The 13,700-nt window shown below is 47.8% G+C and overlaps 2 protein-coding genes across 3 annotated transcripts in view; one reads left to right on the top strand and one right to left on the bottom strand.

Moving 5' to 3' along the window:
* LOC135882600 (vitamin D3 hydroxylase-associated protein-like) overlaps positions 1–444 on the top strand; it is a 33,655-nt gene extending 33,211 nt beyond the window's left edge. Inside the window, exon 15 of the mRNA XM_065409557.1 lies at positions 316–444. Within this exon, the coding sequence (XP_065265629.1) occupies positions 316–444 (129 nt within the window). The remainder of the gene's footprint in view (positions 1–315) is intronic.
* Positions 445–7,726: 7,282 nt separating this feature from the next.
* NSUN4 (NOP2/Sun RNA methyltransferase 4) lies at positions 7,727–11,466 on the bottom strand. 2 transcript variants are annotated; one of them, XM_065409288.1, is made up of 6 exons: positions 11,075–11,441; positions 10,055–10,209; positions 9,562–9,716; positions 8,961–9,085; positions 7,924–8,236; positions 7,727–7,843 (listed from the first exon to the last, which is right to left on the bottom strand). In XM_065409288.1, the coding sequence occupies exons 1-5, from the start codon at positions 11,431–11,433 to the stop codon at positions 7,960–7,962; spliced, it is 1,071 nt and encodes a 356-aa protein (XP_065265360.1). In that variant the 5' UTR covers positions 11,434–11,441; the 3' UTR covers positions 7,727–7,843; positions 7,924–7,959. The 2 variants fall into 2 exon arrangements, with proteins under 2 accessions (XP_065265360.1, XP_065265361.1); XM_065409289.1 differs by having other exon boundaries at positions 7,727–8,236; positions 11,075–11,466.
* Positions 11,467–13,700: the final 2,234 nt, after the last annotated feature.

The raw sequence follows: 13,700 nt of genomic DNA, 5'->3' as shown, positions 1-13,700 counted from the left end.
GAAGAAGAGGGGGTCATGGATGGAGTGGGGGACTGCTGGTGCATGAGATTAATCTGTTGCTACACTATGAGAATATCTTCCCCCCTCTCGCTCTCCTTATTAGAGCAGGAACTAATTGAACATGAGAGAGGCCCGAACTGTGCAGTTCAGCTTCAGATTTCCCCCACATTTGGGGGGCATTGGGATCTGGTATTTGGGTTCACCCCATTGTCAGGATGGGTCCAGCTAGGAAGTTCAGATCAGGATTCCAAAGGCTATTTGGATCCAGAGCCTGACATCCCAGGTAACATCCCGCGGCTTGTCTCTCCTCTGCAGGCTGTGGAAGGAGCCGTGGGGCTGCCTGTCGCCGTTCAGTGCGTGGCTCTGCCGTGGCAGGAGGAGCTGTGTCTGCGGTTCATGAAGGAGGTGGAGACGCTCGCCCGAGGGAGGAAGAGAAAAGTGTGACCTCTCGGGGGGGGGGGGGGGAGGGTGTCTCTAAGGAATCCAGCTATTCCTTCCCAGCCAATAAAAGGATTGCAAAAGTCCTTTCAGCAAAACAATGCAAGGTTTCTCTCAAGTATTTACTTGGTGTCTAAAGTGCAGAATGAGAGCGTGAGAATCAATGTATAGCCGGAAACCAGCAACCAACCAACCCAGAATATCACCCAGCAAAACCAGGAGGGTGTGGGAAAGAGGAATTCCCCTGTCAGATCAGACATGTACAAACAGTTCTGGGTCATTTCTCGAACATGAGTGGGGGAAGAAAAGCTCCGGTCTCTTCTCCCCTCAGTGTAAATGCAAATGATTCCAATTATTGATGTCCTACATAATTTATACCTTGGATGTTCTTTGCACCACCACCATCTTTAGGTCGCTCAGTAAAATACACCCGGCGCATCTGACACAAGGGAAGCTGTGTGGTCCCTTTAAGAAAAGGGACGGGACAATGTTTCAGGGCTTGAGGCAGACTTAAGATCAGACTTCAGCCCGGGGAAGTTTTCAGTCTGATGCAGGAGGTTACGTGACTGCAGTGAAGACAAAAGAGAGTAGAAAATGCTTTTAAAGGAGCACAGCACGCCCTGATTGGTGTCAGAGCCAGAGTCCTCAAAAAGAAAATGGGGACAAGAGAAGGCATGAGGTCTTGTCCTGTCTTTAAAGTGAAGCTCTGCTCCAAAAATGGGACTGTGGCTCCTTTTTACTGGTCATCACTGAACTAGGAATCACAAGATCTGGGCTTTGTTCCCAGCTCTTCCAGTGTCTTGCTGGGTGAACTTGGGCAAGTCACTTCATCTCTGTGACTTGGTTTCCCTATATGTAAAATAGTGAGGCAAGGATGTGGGGGGGAGCAGAATTGATGTGGGGTCTCTGGAAGGAGAACTGATGTTGGGGCGGTGGGGGAGAACTGGCATCTTGGAAAACTGATGATGAGACTTGGAGGGGGCAGAACGCATGTGAGGACAGAATATTGTTTTGGAGGATTGAGCATGATCAGGGGCATAGACAATTCTTGTATGTGGGGGCTAGAGTTAAAAATAAAAAATAAAAAATAATCAAATGAAAAATTGTAGACGGTTCAGAGAAGAGCCACGAGAATCATTAAAGGGTTAATAGTGATAGACAAAAGGAGCTCAATCTATTCCTCTTAACAAAGAAGGCTAAGGGGTGGCTTGTTTACAATCTAAATATCTGTATGGGAAACAAATAGTTAATAATGGGCTCTTGAGTCTAGCAGAGAAAGGTCTAACATGATCCAATGGCTGGATGTTGAAGCTGACAAATTCAGACTGGAACTAAGACGTACACTTTTAACAGCGAGAGCCATTAACCATTGGAACAATTTACCAAGGGTTGTAGATTCTCCATCACAGACAATTTTTCAATCAAGATTGGATGTTTTTTTCTATAAGATTTGTTAGAGGGCTTTCCCTCAACCCGCCCACTTCCCTGGTTCTTGTCACACAGACGGCAAGCAGCAAAAGACCAAAAGTCCAAAGTGCAAACAATGCGATGTTTATTGGGGTTAATGTCCAAGCAAGCATATTCCGAATCCCTTCACACCAGTCGGGCTTATCTCTATATGCCAATAGAATGTGTTCCCAGCTCTGACGCCTCAGAGCGTTTACCCCGCGTCCCCCTTCCCAGCTGACGCCGTAGAGCCTTGCCAGTGTCCCTGTTCCCCGTTCCCTATTCCCGTTCCTCCCCCCCCCCCCTAGCAAGCATGATTCCAACTTCCCTTCCATTTCCTGTTTGACCCCAGTTTATATAGTAATATTCTCAGCTATACCTTAACCAATCATTTTACTGAAATTTAACTAAACAATCCTAACATATTGTAACATAATTCTCTAACCAATTATATCCCACCACCCTAATTAACTTACACCCAGCATAATTAATTATACAGCAGACAGAAACAATTAGAGAACCAGACCGATTAACAATAGAAAAGTGGGGGCTATAAAGATAAAACAATACAGAAATGAGGGTTTCACAACCACAACCATTGATAAGTGATTTCTTGCCAGACAGGATGCTGTCAAACTAAGTTTTCTTTAACCATCTTAAGATCTGTCTCTTTCTCTGGTGGCGATGGGCATTATCGGGACAGGATCGTCTTCCTAACAGCACCTTATTTCAGTGTGACTGGTTTGGGATGTGAGGATGTGACCGTTCGCTTCCCAGCGTATGGCTGCCCCTGCTGCTTAGCCAAAGGTCTTAACCTAAGAACAAGGCCTCAGACTCTCCTAGTGAGAGACGGCCCATACTCAGGCCGACTGTGATTTTGATTCTTTGTTTTTATACCCCTATAACTAGCTAAGTGATAAAAATACACCTAAGTTCTTAAAGTACAGGCCTTTACAGGCAGGCCTGAATATCTATATCCTAACAAGATTATTTGGGGAAGTTCTCTGGTCTGTGTTATACGGGAGGTCAGACTAGATGATTCCAATGGTCCCTTCTGGCCTTGGAATCTATAAATAGCTGTTGAATATCCCTTTAATGAGTTTTGTACCAGACTAAATTTGCCCAGTTTTAAGGAAGTGAAATAAACAAATAGCTGTTCCAAACTCACTGTTTCCTTTGTTAATGCAATCCCTACCTTTTGGGGGGAGCAAGCCGCCAGTTGTTTACATGCATGATGCTGCATACGCATAACGGGGCTGAATTAAAGTTGCACAGATGATTTTAATTCTGGGATTTCCTAACTCTTGAGTGCTTGACTCTGCAACCTTAATAATGGGCTTTTAATGTTGTTTTGTCTGTAATTTCTTAGATTTTTTTTAAAAAGCAAAACTAAAAAAACCAAATTCCATCATGTAGCTTCATTTTGACACCTACATGGCTCATCAGCAGGGTTGGAGCCATCATACAGAACTCTACCACTTGAGCTAATGCAGTAACTGATAGAGGATAACAACCTACTACTGCTATGTGGACCAGCACTGGAGGAAGGGGGATGAGACTCCCACTTGCCCAGTGTGTTTTCATAGATTTGCTGGTAGCAGAGTAATAGTGAGACATCAATAGTCAGGCATCTTGGGTTCCATTCCAGGCTCTGGAGGGGAGTGTGCTTTGGTGGGCACAGACTCGTCTGCCCATTTTCCCCAAGCTTGACCCCTGCTGTCCCATTCCCTGCAGCCCATCCCTGGCCTGCATTTTCCCCACCCCTGGCTCCTTTTCCCAGGCTTCTCATCCCAGTCCCAGTCTCCTTGCACAGCCAGTCCTAGTTCTCCTGCTCCGAGCTTGCTGTCCAAGTCCCAATCTCCCCCTCTCCACACTCATTCCTGGTCTCCTTGCTGTACCTAGACTTCACACAAAAGTAGTGAGCCAGCAGCCAAAAACAGGTGGAAAGTGCTTTCAAATGCACATACTAATGAAGCTTAAACAAATAAGATTTTTTTGTTAGTTTCTGAATAAATACAATAAATTCACAATGGGGTTTGTGCCTTTTTAAAGCTTTTTTTTTCTAAAATACAACGTACAGCCAGAAACTCTCAAAAACATGAATTCTGTACAACTCTGTAGATCACCCATAAAAAGGATGTTTTCTCCCTTATATAGAATGTCAACTTATGAACATGACATGAAGTCAGCATATCTTACTGCCATTCACAAAAATCCCTCTGAATTTCATAAAAATATAACATACAAATACAAAATACCCCTCACCTACCCCACAACGCCTGCTGTCTCAGAGTGGGTCCAGGAGAGTTCTGCTCCTCTTAAGCCTTGGCTCTGCAGGTTGGTTTGCCATTGGAGGGGAAATCATTGACGAGGAGTCTGGGTATGTTTTTCGTGCAAATGCTTTGCATACACACCAGTCCTGGAACAGGGGTGGTCAGCAACTGCATGCAGGTGAAATGTAGCCAAGTCAGCTGATTAGAAGTAACATTTGGCTTGTCCGTGTGGCGTTGGGTGGATGTTTTCAGGCAGTTGCGGCCTGTGGTTTTTCCACTTGTCACTGAAGTACATTCCCCCCCCCCCTTGACCAGAGCCCTGCGGCATTTTTTGCAGCATGGAGTCATGATGCAAACCCCACCCAGCCTCGTGATGTTTGGATGCAAATTCCCACCCAGTGTCATGACACCTGGATGCAAACCCCGCCCCCTGATTTTTTGGGCTGGTTTTTCCATGTTTTGGGGGCCAATAACACTTGGTTTAGGGCAGTTTTCTAGCAAGCCCTAGGCTGGTTTCCGGGATAGCAGCTCCGCCCTAAGGATTGACTCTAAGGGTATGTCTACACTACCCGCCGGCAGGTAGTGATCGATCTATCGGGGATCGATGTATCGCGTCTTGCGATACATCGATCCCCGAACGCGTTCCCCATCGACTCCGGAACTCCACCAGGGCGAGAGGCAGAAGCGGAGTCGACGGGGGAGTGGCGGCCGTCGATTCCGCGCCACAAGGATGCAAAGTAAGTCAATCTAAGATATGTCGACTTCAGCTACGCTATTCTCGTAGCTGAAGTTGCGTATCTTAGATCGATCCCCCACCCTAGTGTAGACCAGGCCTAATTAGCGAGATTAAAACACAGCAAACTCCCTTGCTGCTCACTACAGCTCTCCCCAAGGAATCCTCTACACCAAACTAAAAGCAGCACAGCGATTTCTTCCAGCAGTGAAATACAACTTGCCTAACAGCACCATCTAGTGGCTCCCCAGCCCTCATAACTGTATTAATTGTCTATGTCCAAAGACAGCTAGCATTTGCTAGAGGGGTTGAGCTAGAACTAGAGTCCTCAATGCCAACCTGCTATTGGTCAAATATGAACGCAAGAGACTTGTTCCATGAAGTTATGGGTGAAACTCATCTCGTTGAAGGCCAACGCAAGGCCTCTGCCCCACGTGAGTCCCATTGTTTTAAAGGCGTAAGAGGGGCATAGGAATGAACTCCAGCCCACGTCGCCATGTTCCCATGGAATTGTTTCTGCCTGACAAGCTTTTTAGTGTTTCCATCATTCTTCTGCACAATACATTGTAAAGACTGACTCTTCAGGTCCAACCTGTGTAACTTAATTATTTAAATGTAGCTTCTAATTGACTGGCTGGTTCCCTTTCAATTTAGAGGACTTATTGAAATAGACTAGACAAACATAGGGCCCAGCCCCATCCTCCGTCTAAACCCCCAGGGTGTACATAGTCAGCTCCCACCACTGGGATGAAGTCACCATCCCCATGGGGAACTGGCTCCACCCTCCATAAGATGCATGGGCCCCTCTTTAGCCTCCACCCCAAGCATGATGCATGGTCAGACGGTGTTGGGTCATGACCCAGGCTCTGCCCACGCTCTGTTTGCATTCATCCCCGGTAACAACTCCCCCGCCATGTGGCAAAGCCCTAGAGAATTCAGTACAGCTGTATATCCCTTTGGTAAGATTCTCTGTTCCATTCCAGAGGGAGATGGAAGCATTTCTCCAGAACCCTATGACATTTCTTTAAAACCCTGATTTTTTCATCCCTATTAAGCTTTGCAGAACTTTTCCATGAAGGCCTGCAGCTCAAGAGAAACTTATGCAAAGGTTCAAAGTTCCAGCATTCCCACGTGTTCCATGTTCCCTCAAGTCACAGATACCATGTTCTATAGTCAGCCACTTCGTCACCTGGTAAAAATGTAATTGCTAATTGTAGCTGATGCTAATATACACAGGCTAACCTATATCCATGTTATGCTGCTAATACTACCTGTCATACATATTCCAAGTAGTTAAGTATTGTATACAGATTATTAAGCATTAATACAGCAGTTATATAGCCCAAAATTGGCCTGTACCTTTGTTATAATCCTGTACACGTACGCTACGTAACCCATAACACCTTGCATTAGCTGACGTAAGCCTTGGCTTGAGTAGATAGGAAAACTGTCAGTCTCAGAGCATATGATTATTTCCTCATGGCAACAGGAAAGGAGTTACCCATACAGACCTAGGTGTCTTCATACCTCTTTGTACATGAAATGCATGTGTTCAGAACAAAGATAAGGGTGCATCATGACCTGGAATGCATGGATTTAGAACAAAAGTTAAAGGGCTACACCATGATACCAGAAACAAACAAGGTAAGAAGCTGATCAATTGAATCCAGTTTCAGGTGACATATACAGTACCTTTTGCTGGTAAACAAGTAGGGTATAAAAAGATGGCTTAAGGGATGCAACTTCGGGGAGCACACCTTCTACGTAAGGTGAATCTCACCGCATGGGACTCCTCTTCGCAGACTGGTAACGTATAGAACTGTTTTCCTGTACCGCCTGAATAAACCTGACTGACATTGGTTCCTTAAGAAATATACTCAAGACCAACTAACCACAGTGTAGTCAAGCAATTGACTATGCAATTGATCAACAACTGAGTTAGGGCTTAAGTCTCTTGTTTCTATATGGGAGGTTCTTATGGTGCAGAAGTTCTCTCAAGACTCCCTGCCCTCTCATTCATGGCACATCCTCTCCCATTCCTGACTGCTGACAATACCTGCAGCGGGGATTTTCAAAGGAGCCTAAGGGAGTTGCACCCCTAACTCCAATAGCATTTCAATAGCAGCAGAACCCCTATCTCCGTTAGGCCTTTTGAACACCCCACAACAACTGCTTCCATGGGGAAGTACAGGTAGAAGTTATTTCGTGTGGGTGTGGCTCTTGGCTACTCTTGTCTGCTAACAAAGGAGGGGACATCTGCTCACCGCAAATCAACTGAAACTACCACGATAGGACCTGGGACCAAGTTCTACCCGCCGCTCTGCTATTAGCTCATTGGGTGTCCTTGGCAGCTCTCCCACCCATCAGACCTCATTCTCCCTATCTAGAAAAGGGGATAGTGGTACTTACTTGCCGTTAAAAAACACTTGGTGATCTCCTGCTGGGAAAGCGCTACACAAGAGCTAATACATCACGTATATAGTCCTATCCGGATCTGACTGCAGGGGCGTATGTAATAGCATGCGTGTCTATAGAGGCTTTTACCTGAGGCTGCACTTCCAAACGCCAGCAGAGGTGAGGGAGGAAGTTATCACTGCAATGTTACAGATGAGGAAATGTAACACACAAAGTGACTTGCTTAAGGCCAAGCGGCTGCAGAACCAAAAGCAAACTCCAGAGTGCTCAACCTCCGCTCTAAGCACTAATTCCCTCTGTGGTTATTTTACAAATAAGCAGAGGAGGTTGGAGAAGAAAAACAATCAAGTTGCAAACAAATTTTAGCTAGATCCTGGGAAGTCCTGTTTCCAGAAACAGAGAAGACACATTACACTCTTATCATGTCTGCATCATTTATTCTCGGTGTTTGTGGCACAAAAGCAGACGTCCCTCCAGGTGTTTTAAAAGAATCACAAAGCAGTTCTCTCTCTGGAACCTCTGGGTATTTCATTACAGCCTGGAAAAGAGTGAGATCACCTCAGTTCAGAATGTCACAACAGAGATGCAGCTGGATGAAGACGAACTGCCCAATCTCACCTCCACCAGAGATAGGGGGTCAAAAAGCCAACACCCCTACTGTTCCCGGCGTAATTTGCAGAAGTACATAGGTCCAAAGTTTGCCGTGAGGTGGGGAAGGACAAGCTCCCCCAGCCTGCAGTCTGCAAAGAAAGAAAATGTGTCCTGGAAGAGTCTCCTGAAGTAGCTTAAGTCTTCAACGTGGACATTGATGTTGTATTCGGTTTCTGCTACCTCAACAGCTCTCTCCACTACGTACTCGTTCTGCAGCTGAGACAGGGAGCACGTGGAGTACACCACTTCCCCTCCCGGTCTGGCAGCGAGGAGTCCAGCGCTAGATGGGAGGGGAAGAAAAGGATGATTATGGGATGTAAAGGAGTAAGGCCCTGCTGTGACTCTGTGTGTCATTAGCACAGATTGTCTGCTGAAAAGGGGAAGCCAACCACCTGGCTAGTGAGAGATGGACAGGGCTTCTGGATGCCACAGTCTAGCCGGCTCCACACTATCACTGCAGTTGCAGGAGAATTTAACACTGCAATGATAATAAGCATTTGTCCCACAGTGAGGCAAATAGTAAACAGAAGCAGGATGGGTCATTCTGCTGGAAAGGAGACCATAAGCAGTAGGCTTAAGAGTTCATTCAGCCACATGTTCCAGGGACACAGAACAGGCTGAGAAAGGATGCAGAGGAGGAATAGTCTTGCGGTTAAGGGACTAGGTTGGGATTTTAAAGATTGGCTTCAATATTTGTTTTTTTGCTATAGAATCCCTGGGTGCCACCTCTGTGCCTCAGTTTCCCATCTGTAAAATGGTGATGCTAAAGTTTCCTGTCTCGCGGAGGTATTGTGAGGATACAAGTTTATTAACGTCTGTAAGGCACTCAGATGCTGCAGTTAAAGGAAGCTACATGAATTCTCCAAACAAGGTATCATTTGACTCCAATCTCTCCCACACGACATGCCCTGAGGGATGGTTTTCTATACTCAGCCCAGCAGCCAGTATGAGAACTTGGGTGGACAGACAGATCGCCTGCCTCAGATAGGGTCAAGCTCACTCACAGAAGCAGCTGCATCTGCAGCATTGGCAACGTCTGACGCTCCTTCAATCTCATTCGACTGAAAATGTTGTTGTCCTCTTCCATGACGGAATGTCTATCAGTCGTGCACGGCACATCCACAAGCACCTGCGTGATAGAGGACTGGGATCTCAGCTCAGTTCTTCACCTGATTAAAGCTTAGAAATTTGTTCAGAGTCCTTTTCCTTTGCCCAATTCCTCCACTATTCCTGCACACATTCTGATCTAGTCAGCTGTTTAGATAGTGCCCATCACCATGGTATCAGAGCCCAGGTACACACACTGGATTGTCATTGGTAGGTTGCTCATGAATCTGGGGGATAGGCAGATTGAGAGCTAGATTTTAAAAGGGCTGATAATTTCATGCTATCGCATTTGTAGCTATGTCAGCTAAGAGAAGGGAAATTAAACAACAGGTTCTCTCTTGCAGATCAACAGTTAAGGGGAGAATTCCCCCTTCTCCACCATTGCATAGTTGGATAAATAAATTATTGCCTTCCTCAGAAGCATCCAGCATTTTCCTCTACCAATGCCAGGAAACTCGGATAGACAGATCTGCCTTTTTCATATTTTCAGTCACTTACCCGATTGTAAGTGTCCCCCTCCAGTTTCCCCCAATTCCTTCCATCCCAGGATGTGATGCGCACATCAACGCTGATGTCTTTGGGAACGTAGCTACAGAGAACTCTGCGCAGCCTGTTACTACGGGAAGCAGAGATATCGTTGGCGGCCAGGTGCCCTGTCATGAGAGATACAACAGAACACACACTTAGAAAGAACGTGAAGAAAACCAACACATAGAGACAAACTGACCTCCCAATTGCCCAGCTCCTATAATCACAGGAGAGTGATCAGATGGGAAAACCCACCTGACATTAACAGATGGGCTTTTGCAGAACACTCCATGCCAATATAACTTGGGGAGAGGGAGCAGAAAGTCAAATTGGGGTCCATAAGGAATTTATCATTTCAACCCTGTCATAGTGAGCAAAGATCACCTGCTAACCATCTAACTCCATCTATACCCTGAAGCACCTTTGTGAACAGGTGAAGGGTGGGATTGCCAACTTTACTTACGGCAACATCCTGTCTGCAGAAGAGCCAGTGACTTGCCACCAGGTGCTGCACAGAGGTCAAGGACTAGGTCACCAGGCTGCACATTGAGAGCCAAGACAGGTAAGAGCGATGCTGCATCCAGCAGATAGTAGCCAAGGGTTCCTGAAGCGTCTGGTCTAGAAATCCCAAGAGATAATTGAAAACCAAGTGTGTTATGAAAATCTGAAGAGAAGTAAAGATACAGAGCTTGAAAAGCTCAGGTTAAAACACATGAATGCCATGTTCCCAGAGATAGTCACCCATCAGGTATGTTTGATGAAGGAACAGAAAAACACAATCCCAGAAAAATACAATGTTCCAGATGGAAGACACCAATTCGATGATGACCTAGGTCATCTCCAGGACACCAAAGAACAATTACTCAAAGTACATTGCTTAGTCTGCTTTAAATATCCCTATATTGTACGTATTTTACAAAACCCTAATACGCTTCTTCACCTCACTCCAGCACAACGTTTTCACAAGCTCTGGTAAAGCTGTGTAGAGCCAGCAGCTAAGCCAAAGAAGCAACATGTAGAAATTAAGTTCAATGCAGCTAAATACAATGCTGCATGTGATGAATTTGGGAGGGGAGGGGGCGAATGGCTTTTATTTCTGTTACTCAACAAGTCCTAGCTTTGAAGACGATTCCTACAAGGTAGCCTCAAACCCAGAGACTGAACATCCGCTTTCGAGGAGGGGTTAGGGGAAAAGAATTGTAACAAGTACACACACAGCACAACCGCCTCAAACTTTCCAATCAGTGTTACAAAATAGTTAATAATAATAATACCTAGCTCTTATACAGCATTTTTCATCAGTAGATCTCAAAGTGCTTTACAAAGGAACGCAGTATAATTATCTCTATTTTATAGACGGGGAAACTGAGGCACGGAGTGATTAAAGCGATTTCCCCACACCCACCCAGCAAGCCAGTGACAGATCCAGGAACAGAACCCAGATCTCCTGAGTTCCAGGCCACAATGCTTCCGAGTGCCATACCTTGCCGGAGGAAACCGACTGACATCTCCTTTGGAGAATGTGTAACACTTGATGTTGGGGCTGATGGACGCAGAAAGCGATGATGGCGTCTGTGTTTGTTCCACAGACAACTGTTCACTGTGGGTTTTTTGGGACGCTGTTTCCTCACCCCTCACTCGTTCTACAGGCGAATCCCACTGCACGGGCCTAGCTGCTTTCTGAGATTCATAAACAAAATCCACAGCGTTTAGAAGTTCCAGCTCTCGGCTGACCCTGTCGGCGTCAGAGAAGTTGTTGACGAGGGCACTGTATTTCTGTTCTGAGAGGAGGCTGACACGGATCGAGGGCCACAGGCTGCCAAACTGCACACTGTAGTTCATGTCGAAGTTCTGCAGAGCCAGCCGGATGGCCGAGATCTTGGGAGCAGTGCCAGCCTTCAGAGGAATTAAAACGTTAGGCACGTGAAAGAACCAAACACTTTTATACTGTGACCTTTCACCACTTCCGTGATTGGAATGATCAAGAGCGAGGCTCTGCTTTACCACAGTTACACTTGGCACTTCTGCCACCGCCTGTCCCAGGAGGAACGTTAACTGAGTCCCAAACAATCCAGCCACAAAACACAGAAAAGCTGGGTTAATTTGCACTCAGTCTGAAAATAGCAAGACTGGGTGTGCAGAGTGGAAAGGGAAGATGGCCTCACTTCAGCATGTTTTTACAGCTCCATTAAAGCCGTGTGGAACCAGTAGTTGCTTCTGTGGCTCAACATGTGGAAAGGAGGCCTTGGGACTGGTAGTGGTAGGGTGTTACTGGTAGGGAAGGGACAGAACCCCTGGGGCTGGAGAAAGGAGATATTAGACAAGGGGCTTTGGGAGCTGGGGATGTATGGATTGGAAGGAGAATGAGGGGGATCAGCCATTAGCTGGGAGGATTCAGGTTTTGCGGGGTTAAGTAAGTATCAGGGTTGGAAGGAACCCCAGGAGATCATCTAGTCTGACCCCCTGCAGACTTTTGCCCCAGATCCCTAAATGGCCCCCTCAGGGACTGAACTCACAACCCTGGGTTTAGCAGACCAATGCTCAAACCACTGAGCTATCCCTCCCTGGGGTGAGAGGAAAGGGATGAGGGGAGGGGAGAGAAGAGAATTTTGGGCTGGTGGAATTAGCAGAGGGGTGGAGACATGACTAAGGGTGGGAAGGAATGATTTCAGGGGGAGGATTTTGGGGGGATTAGTGGAGGATGTGGGGGAAAGTGGACTGATTTTAGGGGTGTGATGGGAGGATTTTAGGGGATTAACAGGGGGCTTGTGGAGGGAAGAGAACGATTTTGAGGGCAGGAGAGGATTTGGGGGGATTAGTGAGAAGGATAGAGGGGGCGCGGAATGATTTTTAGATGCAGACTGGGTTAGTGGGGATGGGGGGAAGGGAAACATTTCAGGGGGTTAGTAGGGAGTGCAGGGGATGGATTTCGGGAAGTTAGTGGGGCACGGGGGGCAGGAGGCTGGGTCAGGGTGTGGGGAGAGAATTCCGTGGGGGAATTAGTGGGGGGGGGAGCTTTTGGGGGGGCAGCGGGTGAAGGAGGATTTCGGGGGTAGGGTTAGTGGGGGGAGGAGGATTATTTCGATGGGGCGGGGAGGATTTCGGGGAGTCCCTGGGGGAGGTGGGGGGGGGCAGTGCGGGGCTCTCACCCATTTCTCCTTGTACCGGTACCGGCGGGGGGGGAGCCCCAGGCCCGCCAGGCCCCCCGGCAGCAGCCGCCGCGCAGAGCCCCTGAGCGCCGCCATGGTGCGCGCCGCTGGGCCGGGGCCGGCCGGGAACCGGGGCCGCCGCTGCAGGTTCCGGCCTGGCCCCCCCGGGAGTCAATTCCCGCCAGCCGGGGGCGGGGCAGCCTGTGAACCCCTTCACCCCTCCAGAGCCCCCCACAGCTTGGGGACCCCCCCAGCTCTCTGCTAGGGGACCCTCTAACCCCCCAGAGCCCCCACAGCTTGGGGACCCCCCAGCTCTATGCTAGGGGACCCTCTACCCCCCTCCAGAGCCCCCCACAGCTTGGGGACACCCCAGCTCTGTGCTAGGGGACCCTCTACCCCCCTCCAGAGCCCCCCACAGCTTGGGGACCCCCCAGCTCTATGCTAGGGGACCCTCTACCCCCTCCAGAGCCCCCCACAGCTTGGGGGTCCCCCCAGCTCTGTGCTAGGGGACCCTCTAACTCCTCCAGAGCCCCCCACAGCTTGGGGACCTCTCACTCCTCTTAGAATCTTGATTTTTAATAAGCTTATGATCGGTTTCACCATAAACATAACTCAGTACCGTGGTATTGTAAGAGGAGCTGATCCAGACTTGAATTATTCAACTTGGTGTGTACACTGTTCCCTTAGGCACAGCATAAGAACGGCCGTACCGGGTCAGACCAAAGGTCCATCTAGCCCAGTATCCTGTCTACCGACAGTGGCCAATGCCAGGTGCCCCAAAGGGAGTGAACCTAACAGGCAACGATCAAGTGATCTCTCTCCTACCATCCATCTCCATCCTCTGACAAACAGAGGCTAGGGACACCCTTCCTTACCCATCCTGGCTAATAGCCAGTAATGGACTTAACCTCCATGAATTTATCCAGTTCTCTTTTAAATGCTGTCATAGTCCTAGCCTTC

The sequence above is a fragment of the Emys orbicularis genome, chromosome 8 (assembly GCF_028017835.1).
Source record: "Emys orbicularis isolate rEmyOrb1 chromosome 8, rEmyOrb1.hap1, whole genome shotgun sequence".
In the NCBI taxonomy this organism is placed as follows: domain Eukaryota; kingdom Metazoa; phylum Chordata; order Testudines; family Emydidae; genus Emys; species Emys orbicularis.
Note: the sequence above shows the minus strand (reverse complement) of the source record. Positions and strands in the feature narration are given on the sequence as shown.

What these genes read in the sequence shown, in the direction of transcription:
- NSUN4 (XM_065409289.1), bottom strand. Translation starts at nt 11,433, where the DNA reads ATGAACTACAGTGTGCAGTTTGGCAGCCTGTGGCCCTCGATCCGTGTC. An exon ending in AGTCGGTTTCCTCCGGCAAG is followed by an intron (nt 10,210 to 11,074) that starts GTATGGCACTCG and finishes TGGGATTTCTAG; the next exon opens with ACCAGACGCTTCAGGAACCC. An exon ending in CTGCAGATGCAGCTGCTTCT is followed by an intron (nt 8,237 to 8,960) that starts GTGAGTGAGCTT and finishes CCTCCCATCTAG; the next exon opens with CGCTGGACTCCTCGCTGCCA.